The sequence below is a fragment of the Eublepharis macularius genome, chromosome 14 (assembly GCF_028583425.1).
Source record: "Eublepharis macularius isolate TG4126 chromosome 14, MPM_Emac_v1.0, whole genome shotgun sequence".
In the NCBI taxonomy this organism is placed as follows: domain Eukaryota; kingdom Metazoa; phylum Chordata; class Lepidosauria; order Squamata; family Eublepharidae; genus Eublepharis; species Eublepharis macularius.
This window is the reverse complement of record NC_072803.1, coordinates 32,748,038-32,761,366: the sequence shown is the minus strand read 5'-3', so window position 1 is coordinate 32,761,366 and position 13,329 is coordinate 32,748,038. Positions and strand designations below refer to the sequence as shown.

At 45.6% G+C, this 13,329-nt stretch overlaps 1 protein-coding gene across 1 annotated transcript in view; it reads right to left on the bottom strand.

The window, feature by feature from the left end:
* The window catches only part of PLEKHA2 (pleckstrin homology domain containing A2), a 73,469-nt gene that overhangs the window by 39,434 nt on the left and 20,706 nt on the right, over window positions 1-13,329 (bottom strand). The window contains exons 2-4 of the mRNA XM_054998628.1: window positions 7,677-7,840; window positions 4,394-4,450; window positions 660-708 (exon numbers count right to left, since the gene is read on the bottom strand). Coding sequence (XP_054854603.1) covers window positions 660-708; window positions 4,394-4,450; window positions 7,677-7,817 — 247 coding nt within the window. The 5' untranslated portion in view covers window positions 7,818-7,840. The remainder of the gene's footprint in view (window positions 1-659; window positions 709-4,393; window positions 4,451-7,676; window positions 7,841-13,329) is intronic.

The following is a 13,329-nucleotide window of genomic DNA, read 5'->3' as shown; positions in this document are numbered from 1 at the left end:
AATAAACTAACTTCTGGAACTCACTGCCATAAGATGTAGTGATAGTCACTAACTTAGGTGCCTTTAGAAAGAGAATTAGATAAATCCATAGAAGATATGTTTATAATGCGCTATTAGCTATAATGGCAAAATGGAAACTTCATGTCGCAAAGCAGTGCATCTCTGAACGCCAGTTGCTTGCAGGCAAATGGTAGGGAAGGTCTACTCCCTTGATAGCAAGCATGTGTGTGTTAAGGGACAACACAGCTGTCCATTGTTGGACAGAGGATCTCAGATTCGATGGATCCACTGAAGACCATTTTACAACATTTTAGTCAATAAATGTGAACATGAGCTCCATCCTGTTCCTCGTGAAAAAAATTGGCATAAGAACTTCCTACCTACTCCCTCCATGACAGGGCAGAAAATAAGCATTATGGAGTTAATACTGGGGAAAACGGCTGGCAAAGGGAAAATCTGAACCCCCTCCTGTTCCCAAGCCACTAAATGACACTAATTCTCAAAACTAGCTAGGAATTCATGATGGGATCTCAAGATGGGTATTTTAGCTGGGAAAGGCTGCTGGGGAGATGAATTGGGGGCATGGCAGATGGACGTGCTGTTTCCTCAGTTGTAAATTATCCTCCCCACCCCTTCCTCCCAATGCCTTATATACTTACCAAAACAGAAAGGCGTTTTCGGTTTTTGTTTTGGTGTAGCCACGCTGACCTGAAATGGAAGAGTGGAAGGCAATGAGATGACAGTACCAGAACCTGACTACATTTTGTTGGGGAGCAAGAAGGCAAGTCACCCATTTAGGGGGTTTCTAGTGATGTTAATATAGGTAGGCATTTAACAGCTGACATCCATACTAGCATACAGAGGTCAAGGGATGGCATGAGCTGTTCTTGCTGAACTTCTGAGAGGCATGCAGCAGCCAAAGGCACAGGTGGCTTCCCAGAAAAGAAAGGCACAGTGGTGACCCTAAAGAGGAGAAGCAGTGCTGCCAAAAACCCACACAAGAACTCAACACCACCACCCCTAGAATACCCATCCCTAAGGATCATTCATCAAGAAGTTCTGATTGATCTACATACATAATGGAGAATGCTCTATTGCCAGTAACCCACACAGCTGCTAGACAGCCCAATATCTGCCCCATTTAAGACGTAGATTATAAAATGGTAAGATAAAGCCAGCTTGATCCGCAGGACAATTAACTCAACAAAAAAAGGACAGGACTGGTGACTAGAGATGGGCACGATCCAAAAAAAATTAATGATCAAGCTGATCGTGGATCGGCGCCGGCGACGATCCCGATTTAACGACCCGCACCAAGCCTCTCCTGTTCCCGATCTGTGGATCGTGGAGGCAAAAGTGGAGGGGCGCCCCGCTGTTCCCAGCGATACAGGAATGGTGGGTGATGATTCGGTTTCGCTTTCTCAGCCATGCCGGACGCTCCTCTCGGCAGGTCCGGGAGGAAGCGACCGGGCACCCTGACCGGGCGGCTGATCTGCAAGGATTAGCCCCCAGGACTCCCAGTCAGGGAGGCAGGGTCCGGGACGCTGCGGGAAGAACCTCCCGGAATCAATGCGGGGGGGGGGGAATTGCCCGTTTGTCCCTATGGAGGCCGGCAGACGTGCGCGGCGCCTTGAGTGGCGCCGGGCAACGAGAAACGGCAAATAAAAGAAACAGGCGGAAGCCTGTAAACAAGCGAATCCCTTCTGTTCTACAAGCGTTTGTGAAGGAGAGGTTGATCTGAAGAAGACTCGCTCTTCCCCTTCGGTGAGTTCCAGGATTTGGCTGGCGCCCCCCCCCAAATGGCAGCAAAGAAGCAAAGTCCCGCTCTCGGTAAGTCAATCTCGGCTACCTTGCAGAAGGGAGAGTCGCTCGAAGAGTTGGTGCGCAGGGCGGTGGTGGAAGCCATAAAACCCTTTGTTGACAAGCTGAACAAAACTGATCAAAGGGTGGGCTCAATTGAAAGCGAAGTGAAAACCATTAAGGAAGTAGCGGGGGGGGGGCAGAGAAGTCTGCTCTGGAAAGTGCGTCACTTGTGAAGGCTACGAAAAAAGAGCTGAAGTTGGTGGAGAACCAGCTGATCGGGCTACAGGTGGAACGAACGCAGACAATTTTGCGTCTCCAAAATGTGAAAGAGGAGGAAAATGAGGATCTGTGGGATTTGGTCTCGGATCTACTGGCGACACCCGCGAGGACAACTAAAGAAGAGGTTAAAAGCGCCATTTTGGAGGTCCGTCGGGCTTCTTCAAAATATGCAACAAAGCGACAGCTGCCTCGCGAGATCATTATTGACTTTTCATTTAAAAAGATTCGGGACACTATCCTATATAACTCATACAATGCGGATTTGGACTTTATGGGTCTTAAAGTCAAGATTTTAAAGGACGTTCCATTTCTAGTCCGGAAAAGACGTTTTAAGTACAAAAAGTTCGCAGCTCTTCTGAGGGACCATGGAATAAAGTATAAATGGTTACTTCCGGAAGGAATATGGTTTAGACATAAAGATCAAGCCTATAAGATACTATCAGAAGATCAACTAAAGGATTTTGAGGATAAAAACCCGGAATTCCAGTGTACCAAGAACGAAGAAAAGGAGAAGCCTGAGGGGGGGGGGGGGAGGAGAGCACCGCAGCTGCGGTTGCACAGAGAGAATTGCGTCCGGGACCCAGAAGGGGGAGGAAAGTTTAATTAGAATTTGAAATGTGTAATCTGTATGATTAACCACCCCATCATCATTTTATTGAGCTATTTTTTTCTATTATGGCAGTATGAAGGGAAAACATTGAAGTGTAGTGTTGAATGTAGTTTATCCTTCCCTTTATGTCCCCTTTTCCCCGCCCCTTCCCTTTCTCTTCATCCTTTCCCTTTCCTTGTGATAGTCTTGTGTAGTGTTATTGTAGTGTTGTGTAGTATACTGAAAAATAAAAAATTAAAAAAAAAAAAAGGAATGGTGGGTGATGCCGGCGGCATCTGTGTTTGTGTTTGGCCGTCTGTGTTTGGCCGTCAGAGCTGCCTATCAGGGTTTGCAGGGATGAGATTGGAGTGCCCATGGCTACAGAACACCCCCTTCCCCGGGTGTCTTCTCCTACTGGTGACTGCTTTGCTGCTCCGTGGTTGGAAGGAAGCCCTGCTGATCAAGGAAAGCTGGGCTTCCATTCGGGTTTCCAGGGCAACAGAAGGAGGGCAAACAGAGATCAGGCATTCCCCTGGCTCCGTTGCCAGGGGAATAGATTGCTGGCGCCTGAGTGTCTGGATCCCCGATCTGAGCCCGATCGCCCCAATCCAGGCCCCTCCCAATCACTGGATCGTTGGCCGTGGACGATAATGATCCGCCAGGTCACAATCGCGCGATCGCCATTATCGTGGGGTTTTTCGATCGTAATGTGGATTGTGCCCATCTCTACTGGTGACTGCTACAGATTCTCGCTCTCTACCAGCAGCAATATCAAGCTTTTTCTTCTCTCCCCCAATACATCTTCCCTCCTTCCTCTCCTGTTCCAGATAGCTGCTGGCGCTGACTCTGTCCCAGCGACCAAGTCTGTTTGTGATATTGGTGCAACTGCACCCATGCTAGGGCTGCTAACAATTTTGAAGCAAGATGTCTTGTCTCTTTAAGAAAGCCTGATGTGGGAGAATGGGCAGCTGAAGTATTTCGTGGCATGATAAATAACATAAAGCCTCTATTAAATGAAAAGGATTTCCCCCCACTCCCGGCAGCTGGCAACCCTAACACATGAACACCATTATAAATTTACACTGCAACTGCAATTAGGATTCTGTAGCCTGCAAGGAAAACCAGGTAGGTAGGACTTATCTGAGGCAGCAAATCAGGAATGGGATGAAGGGAGCTGGGCCTTAGGACAAAATGCACTGAAGAGCCAGATTCAGTTCAAACCCAGCTTCTGTCAGCAAAACCTACTAACTTCCCTGTTAAGAACTTTGTCTTTTGAATGTTTATACCCTGAAAATCTTGTTGAAGGTGCCACTGGACTCTGATTATTCTACCACAGAACAACACAGTAACCCACTTGAATCAATTTGTTATACTGAACAACTTGCAAAAGGATTGCCCCAGCAGAAATGGTAAAATAGAGCATGTGTGTGCACACAAACATACACACAGGACATATTCACTCCTGAGGCTGAGCTATTGCTTAGCACTATTGAGGTATCCAAAGCCTTGTACAGAATACAACACAAGGCCTGCCCAAAGGGTTTATGACACCCCCACAGAGGTTAGGTGTTTCCTTTATCTGATATTTAGTTACAAGAACACACCTATATTCAGAGGTAAAGGAGGACTTTAAAAAAATCCCAGACATGAGGACTAGCAACTTTGAACAGGTTATCAGGTCCAGCGACCTAGTTTGCAATCCTATCTCCATCTTCTTCTTACCTTTGAGATGTAGGTCAGATGCAAATATCCAACAGCTCTTGATCCTATAGCCAAGTTCTGAAAACAGTTGAAAGTGCATTAATGAAGAAGCCAGCAACAAACAGGCTAAGTTCTCACTTTGTGAATATAGAAGTAGTGGTGCCTAGTGGTGGGAAGCATGCTAAAACTGAGACAGATGTTGTCTGGTCAAGTGGCTGACCTACTTGGTTTTTGGCCCATTCAAGCACATTTGTACTTCATCTTTCCTCCATAGCCCCCTAAACAGGGTTCTCGCAATAATCCTGCAAGGTAGCTTAGACATGGTGACTGCCCAGAGTCACACCCGCTAAGCTTCATAGAGTCAGAACATATGAGACAAAATACCTAGATTCAACTCGTGTTCTCTTACCTAAAGGTTTGCCGGGAAGTGTAGGCGTCCTTGCAGCTTAAAGTTTAGCATTTACAGTGCAGGCGTCCTTGCAGCTTAAAGTTTAGCATTTACAGTGCAGGCGTCCTTGCAGCTTAAAGTTTAGCACTTACAGTGCAGGCGTCCTTGCAGCTTAAAGTTTAGCATTTACAGAGCAGCGAGGAGGGAAGTGCAGGCGTGGGGTGCCTTTCCTCCCACTCTCAAGGTGCATCACGGCATTTTCCCTTCCCCTCACCCGGCCTGGCCCTGCAGAGCGACGCCTGGCTGCACCGGGAGACTTTAAGCTGCAAGGACCCCCGCACATCCCTCTCTGCTGCTCTGTAAATGCTAAACTTTAAGCTGCAAGGACACCTGCACTTCTCCCTGCTGCTCTGTAAATGCTAAACTTTAAGCTGCAAGGATGCCTACACTTCCTGACAACCTTTAGGTAAGAGAACACGAGTTGAACCTAGGTATTTCATCTCGTGTGTTTCGACTGATAGATGAACCAAGATTTGAACCCACTTACCACTGTAGATCCTCTTAATCAGATGGCCATTTTGATCATACCCTCCCCACCCTGAAGAACAGCATCTGTTGCCTTCTTCGGGAGAAATCTGAATCTTACTATATTTTTATTTATTTGTTTTATCCATACCCCACCTTTCTCCCCAATGGGGACCTAAAGCAGCTTACCGCATTCTCCTCTCCTCCATTTATCCTCATAACAGCCCTGTAAGGTAGGTCAGGCTGAGAGTGTGACTGACCCATAGGCCACCAGCAAGTTTCCATGACAGAGTATGGATTTGAACCTCGGTGTCCCAGATCCCAGACTGACACTCTAAACACTACACCATATTGACTCTCCCTAACAGTAAAGTAGTTGTCATTATGCTCACAGAATCAGCAAAACTGGGCTATTCATGGACAGTTTTTTTTAAAAAAGTGTCAATACTCCTATATGAAGTTGCATCAACTTCCACTAATTCCTCCCTCAGGACTTGGGAGGGCCCTGAAAAAAGTGCCTGTAGCCACTACCCGTTGAGTACCTTCAGAAAACGAGCTGGGGTAGCTGCATACTTGGGCAACTCGCCAGATACACAGACAGCTTTTATCTTCAATTTATTCTCATAGGAAAAAACTCCCAAACGAATAAGGCCTGGTGAAGAATGCCTATGCTCCAAGAGGCACAGAATGTTGAGAGCCACAGAAAATCAGTTAAAGGGAAAAACTGGGGATGGGGGAATTACCCTGAGAGTTTATAGAATCTTGGGAGTGAAAGATTCGCGGGGAGGCAGGGTCGAGTGGAATTTCCCTATCATCCCTCCCACAATTCCTTGCAGGTACCCAGCTGGTTCAAGCTTATTCAACACAATCAGTTATTTCTTTGGCCCCGGTTTATATATTATCCAGAATAACACTGGTGCCATTACTGTCCCTGTAACCACTGCCATACCATTCCTGTATTGAGCTTACTGTGTGGTTGAATATTAAGCTATCAACATCTCTCCTAATGAGGTGGGTGTTATTAGCATGAGTAGAAATCACAGGATCTGCACTAACTGCAAAGGCAGAAGAGCTAAACATTAACAGGAGCTGCAAAGAAGCAACCCCAGAGGTGGCCAAAGGAGCTTCCCACACTTTAACCACCACATCACACTCAAAACCAAAATCAGGGCCATTTAAAGATTAGCTGTCATTTTTTTTCCCCGAGTGAAGGACTAATGCTAAATACTAAAACCAAGCAGTATGGGTCAGCTCAGAGCCAGGGACTGTGATCCTGTGTACATGCCATGTTCTGAACAGGTCTTGCTCAGTTCAGAGCTCAGTCCACCTGACTCGTGGTTTCCCAAACAAAAGGATTTGCTGCAGTTTCCTTGAAAAGAGGTTTAGACAGAGGAAGGCATGTATGAGTCAGAGCAAACCGCTGGTTCCCTCTTCAGGCTCGTAAGACAGAAAATTATGGCTGGTGACTTGGAACTCTTGCTGGCAGAGTTCTACCATGGATTCTTGGGCTTGAACTGAGAGCCTAGTCATCCTGAAGGGCGGTATATAAATCAAATGTTGTTGTTGTTGTTGTTGTTGTTGTTGCTGTTGTTGTTGTTATTATTATTATTATTAGTAGTAGTAGTAGTAGTAGTAGTAGTAGCCTGGATCTAATTTTTTTTAAAATCCATTTTCCTAATGAACCATTTAGGACAGCATGCCATTCAGATGCATATGCATTCATGCATATACACAAAAGTAACAATATTAGCCCCTGTGATTGGGAGGCAGTATGAAGCCTCTGGATTGGCTTGAACTGGTATAAAAAGCTTGGCTTTCTGACTATGCCTAGACAATGGAGCAGTACCTTCTGGCTTCTATTCAATACCCTGTTCCAGTGGAAGTCCTCTTTAGTGCGGATGGACTCCCTGAATGGAGTACTTGGATTCACATAGGAGACATCTTTCTAAAATTGCTACCCCAAAGAACTGCCTTCCTGTAGACATAATGCTAGATCTAGACCCTAGGGAACATGCATGGCTGCCACCAAAAGCAACAGCTTCAGGTCTTTTCATCTGTCCCCTGGCAATATTGAATACAAAATGTATGGTATATCATTGCATTATCACTTTCTGCACTGCTTGAGGAGACAAAATGTAGATGAGTAGGGGAAGTCATCCAAAACACAATCAGGTCAAGAAACTTGTTTTGTATTATGATACATTCATAAGAGAGGAGGAGGAAAATATATGGGGTTCCTGCTTTCAGCAACAAGCACTATAACTTCTTACTCTAGCCAAGTCTACCTTGGAGGGACAAGAATGTAAAAGCAGACAAATGGAAAAGTACATTTTGAAGATGGGGAATGGAGTCTTGCCAGTGCAAAGAATGTTGTTGAGATGAAACTCTCACCTGGGGATTGTCCATGTACCATAGGAGGAGGTTGGCCTGGGTATCCAGGATGAAATACCTTCGCAGGAATTTCCCACAAGTATCACTGTCTTCAATGTCCAGGAACCCACAGATTCGGTTCTGACGATCCACATAAGGCATTCTGGGCTCTTTCTAGCATCCCCCTGAGAATTACAGATCCATACAAATGAGATTCAGGCCTTGTAAAAATCCCCAACAATTACACCAGAATGGGACTACAAATTTGTGGGCCAGCATGTCCTGAATGCGTCTCCACAAACCGTATATGGTGGGGTGTTTTTCCCCCCTGTCTCCTTGCCTGGAACTGCAAAGATGTTTTTTTCAAGGGCTTCTGATGTCATGATATATAGCTGGTTATGTGCTAAGCTTTACCAACCACATGTTACACAGGCCTGCCTAAGAAGCAGCCCACATATGACAAGAATTCACAGCCACTGCAAGAGAGTTATGTCTTTAAGATAGCACAAATGGTGATGGTAAAGTGTGCCAACTGTACATCTGAGGGTTTTTTACTGCATGTACCCATGGGGGGGGGGGAATGCACTAGGAAGCCACAGCTAATTGCAGTTCTCCACTATACACTTAGTGAAGCCTCTGCTTTTCAAGTAAGCACACATTTCATGCACATAAAATCATATGAGAGTCTACATCAAATATAATTTGATGGCCATCTAATGTAAATGTTTTTGAAGAAACACCTGCTACCATCTGAGCCTGCCCACCAGTTAAGATTAGTTTTGAAAGACCTTTTCCGCATGTCCCACTTTAGAAATGTTGGCCAACACCAGGGACAGGTTCTTCTCTGCTGCAGCACCTCAATTGTGGAATTCTCTGCCTGCATCAATGCACCTGGCATCAAACTTGTTGAATGCCAAGCTATATTATTCTCCCCAGTTTTTTAAATTCTCCTTTGTCCTTGCCCAAGTCTGACTTTTTAAAAAAAAAATCGTAACGTGGACTAAAAATGTGCTGATCTGATTGCTGGTCTTTTAATGGTTTGTGTTTTAATTTTAGATATTGTTTCATTAATGTCTTAACGGATCACTGGAAGCTACTTTGGAAACAAGTATGCTAAGAGTGCAGATATAAAACTTTTAATAAATCCCATATGGATTTTATGGTAGAGTTTATTGTTGTGACAGCTCCAGATCCTGCCCCTGTGGACAGAGGGCAGCCCTACTATGAAGACTTTGGAGCAATAAGGCATCTGCAGGAGAACTTGCCAATCGATTGTGCCCAGTGTTCGTGAGAGATAAGCAGATGGCATTTGAATGTGCAACCTCTCACATCAAAATGACATGGCTTGTCCGTATAAGTCGGTTTGATAAAAAGTCCGACAAACCAAACTTTAACCCTGTAAACAAGCCCACAAAGAGTTGCAAAAATTTTAATTAACCCACTTGCCCACATATATCTGACATCTGTCATTGCTGGTAATCTGAAGATGCAAGAATGGTGAAACAGGAACTTCTGAAATACAAAAACATCTTTGCCTGATCTCCTGGAATCTATTTTTATCCACCACAGTCGACTAGGTGGGTGACTATTTACAAGCTAGCAATTTTAACATACACCCTCTCAGTTAATGTGTGGCAAATCAAATGAGCTTTTCAAATAATTATTACACATTATAAAACATACTTACAGGTCATTTCTCCACCACCACCACCACCACCACAAGACTCCCCATTGTGTTCCCTTTCAGTCTTTATTACCCTCCCCTCTTTACCCCAGACCAACCCCACCCCAAACAGCTACTTCCAGAGAAAACTCATCAAAAAGCCCCTGCAAGAGGGAAACTTTGAACAACTGTTTTGAAACCGTCAGAAAAGTTCACAGCAAATGAAAATGCCCCTGGATTCCCTGAGATTTCTCACAATGCAACAGCAGGAATTTCTGCCCCAGTGCAGTGGTTTTCACACTTCCTGCTTTCAGAGAACACTTTCCATAGAAATTCATCAACCAAGGAACTTGGCCTGAGGACTACATCAGCCTTGTGTGTTTGCAAAGGATTCCAGGGTGTGTTCTCAGGTGCTCATTAGAGACCACTCCGTTCATATGAGGTATCCAGCAGGAATCTTGGGCCTGACTATAATGCGGAGTGTTAGCTAGAACAACCAAGTGTTCCCCTATGGCTGTATATTCGGTTTCCTGACCTGGATAGTCCAGGCAAGCTTGACCTCATCAGATCTTGGAACCTAAGCAGGGCCGTCCTGCAGCCAGAGTTGCAGAGGTAGGCAATGACAAACCATCTCTGTTAGTCTCTCGCCTTGAAAGCCTCAGCAGGGGTCGCTGTAAGTCAGCTTTGACTTGACAGCACTTTCCACCACCACTCTCATGAGTGGTGCTCAAACACTAAGGAAGCATGAATAACATGATCAGTCTTGAGAAACTCCTGACAAGCTTCTCAGAAACCATTCAAGAAAGATCACTGCTCCAGAACACTTATGCTTGAGAAAGTGGGCAGATGGAGCTTTCTCTCTCCCCCACAATACTAGAATTTGGGGACACCTTAAGAAGTTGTTGAAATAGGTTCAGGACAGAAAAAAGGGAATACTTACTTCTCGATGAATAATTCAAATTATGGAATTCTCTGCCAGCGGAGGCTGTGATAGCCACAAGGACAGACAGCTTTAAGCGGGGAATAGACAGACTCATGGAGAAGAGGTCCATCAATGGCTATGGTAGCCAAAGGAAGCCTCCATATACAGAGGCAGCACGCCTCTGAATAACAGTGCTGGGAGACAACAGCAGGCGAGGGCCTTGGATTCTATGCTCTACTTGTTTGGGCCCTCTGTGATAACTGGTTGACCACTGTGTGAAATAGTATACTGGACTAGATGGACCACTGTTCTGATCCAGCCGACTTTTCTTGTGTTGGTACATGCAGGAGAATGCCCAAAGACTGCAGACAGAGAAGCATAGAACTGGAAGGGCCCTTGTATACCATCTGGTCCAATCCCCTCCTCCAAATCTACTGCCCCAGCCTCTGTTTAAAGATCTTCAGTAAGGGACAGCCAACCATAGAGAATCACACTTTGGAAATCTTCCCCTCTCCACAACCAGAAAACCAGCAAAGCAAAGAAAGGTTATAGAACCCTTCTCCCTGCTGAACTAGATTTCAGTTTGCCTGGAGTTTTTTTTTTTGATGTGAAAGATTGTTCACGATAGAAACCGCCATCTGCACCCTCAAGGGGGTCAGTCAATTTTGCCAACTCAGCATTCTTCTGCCTCCAGCCTGTGAAAACCCAAGACTTCTCTTACTTCTCCACTGACAACATCCACACACCTTCTCCTGAAAAAAACATCAGGGCAAAAGGCCAAGTAACTCTAGGAAAAAGCACTGCAAAAGAGTTCTATAAGTAATTGGGCTATGCAGCTATTACCAGTGGGGCAGCTGTGTGAGTGCTGCAGCCAAAATAAACAGGAGTCTTGGGGCACCTTAAAGACGAACACATTTTATTCCAGCATAAGCTTCTCAGGTACAAGAGCCCATAGCTATTTATTTTTGCAGACATTAGTAATACAGGCTGCAAAGCATAGCCGGGCCAAGTGCATAACAATCAAAAAAGTAATGCTCCTCTGCCTAGACCTTAAAGTCATATCCAGTTCCCGGGAAGTGCATGTACCTCAGCAGCCTGAAGGAAAAGACTGGGTACAGAGACAGATCACAGACAGAATTTGCAGACCTAGAGCCTGCAGCTGTCAGCCCCTGCCTCCTACTGGCTCAGGCTCCATCTACACCACAGTTCTTCATCATGGTACTCACAGACACCATTCCTGGAGCCCGCCAAGACTCTTTAGAAAGAAGGCAGGGTCAGGTGGGACTTCTGTCCAGCAAGGCTTCTAACTGGCCACTGGGGTTCTGATTGGCTGTGTAAATTGTTAAGAAATTGCTTTGGCAGCAGCTGCCACCATAGTACAAGAATATTTACCACATGACTGAAAGTAAGCTGTGTTTATGCAAGAAAATATTTTTAAACAATACGTTCATTTTAAAAGGCAACCCGTTAAACAGAGCTTCCGTCTGAAACATTGAAGAGTTACTATGAGAGTTTTACATGACCTCACTCCCTGAGATTTTGTGGTTGGCTCCTCTACCTCTCACGGCAACCATTTTGTTGTGCCCACCATCCTGTGCTAGAATTCCAAAGAGGGCTGCAGGCTTGAGAAGATTGGAGATCCTGATTTATACGTTACAAAGTCCTCGTGTTTGTTGGGCACTGCAGTAACAACTTTGTATCACAAGTGCCACAGGAGTTTTGTGCCTCACAGAGGCACACCAGGGCCGATTCCAGATGGCTAACGTTCACGTGGAACGTTGCGCCTCGTTGCGGGGAAAATGTGAAATATCGCGTTTCCTCGTGCGAGTTTTGCGCGTCGTCGCGCAAAACTCGTGTGAGGAAACGCGATATTTTGCATTTTCCCCGCAACGAGGCGCGACGTTCCGCGTGAACGTTAGCCATCTGGAATCGGCCCAGCTCTTTTATGTTTGCAACCACAGCAGCTTTAGCCTCCCCCATACACACTGTTTTTGCAACAGCAAACCTCCCCTCATCGAGGCACTATTGGCTCCATTGTAAAAATCATTACTTACACTTAAGTTTCACAATGGAGCAAATAGCAGGTTCATGGGGCAGATCATGGAGGTGAAAACAGTGGGTAGGGAGCCCTAAAACTGCTTCTCCCTGTGCAAACAGACTGGTGTGCATCTGGAAGGCACAAAATTCCCATCACACGTGTGATATAAAGTTCCCAACAAACACATGGACTTTGTAATGTGCAGATGGAACCTCAGACCCATGAGGAAGTCTGGCCCAAAAGCTTTTACAGGGTCTGGGAGCTATTATCTGATTCCCCCCCCCCAATCGGTGCAAGCAGGCTTCCCTTCTGGAGGTTCATGCAGTTCTCTCCTTTGGCCACACCTGGGTGGTGGCATACAAAGCTCATCTCTGTCAGAAATGTATTTATTTGGGCCCTGCTAGCCAGCATTTCTCCACACAACATGGACTCAAATATCCCTCATTTCACCACTTTGAGGCCTGCTTCTTATTTCAAACAAGTGTGCAGACTTCAGCCCTCCTCTTTGCCCTTTCTCTCCCTTCCGGCTCTACCCAAAACTTGCCCACATTCCAGTGAAGAGTCAGTGAATCAGAAAGGCTTTGGCTTGTATCTCACCTCTGCCACGCACTCACTAGGCGGTTTTAAGTAAACTGCTCTCTCTCAGCCTCAGTGCTACAGTTGAAATGTGGGGATCATAATAACGAAATACCTAACAGGGCTGTTGTATCATCATAACAATAATAATGTATGGGAACACCTGAAAGAGCTATATAAATGCTGAACTCCTCATACCATACTGCCTAGACCCTTTGACTGGTGCTTTCTCAGGCCCCTGCCTGGTCTACCCTCCTATTTGCCTAAACCCTTCTGCCCACCGAGCCCCTCTCTGGAATCTGAGCAACTTGGTTAGTAACAGGCAGGAAACTTTAAGAACATAACACCTCAAGTTCAAATTACATATTGTGGTGGGAGATCCATAACTGATTTTTGATGTTGACCACCAGCTGGCCATACAGTTGCCAGCTCCAGGTTGGGAAATTCCTGGAGATTTGGGGGGTGGAACCTGGGG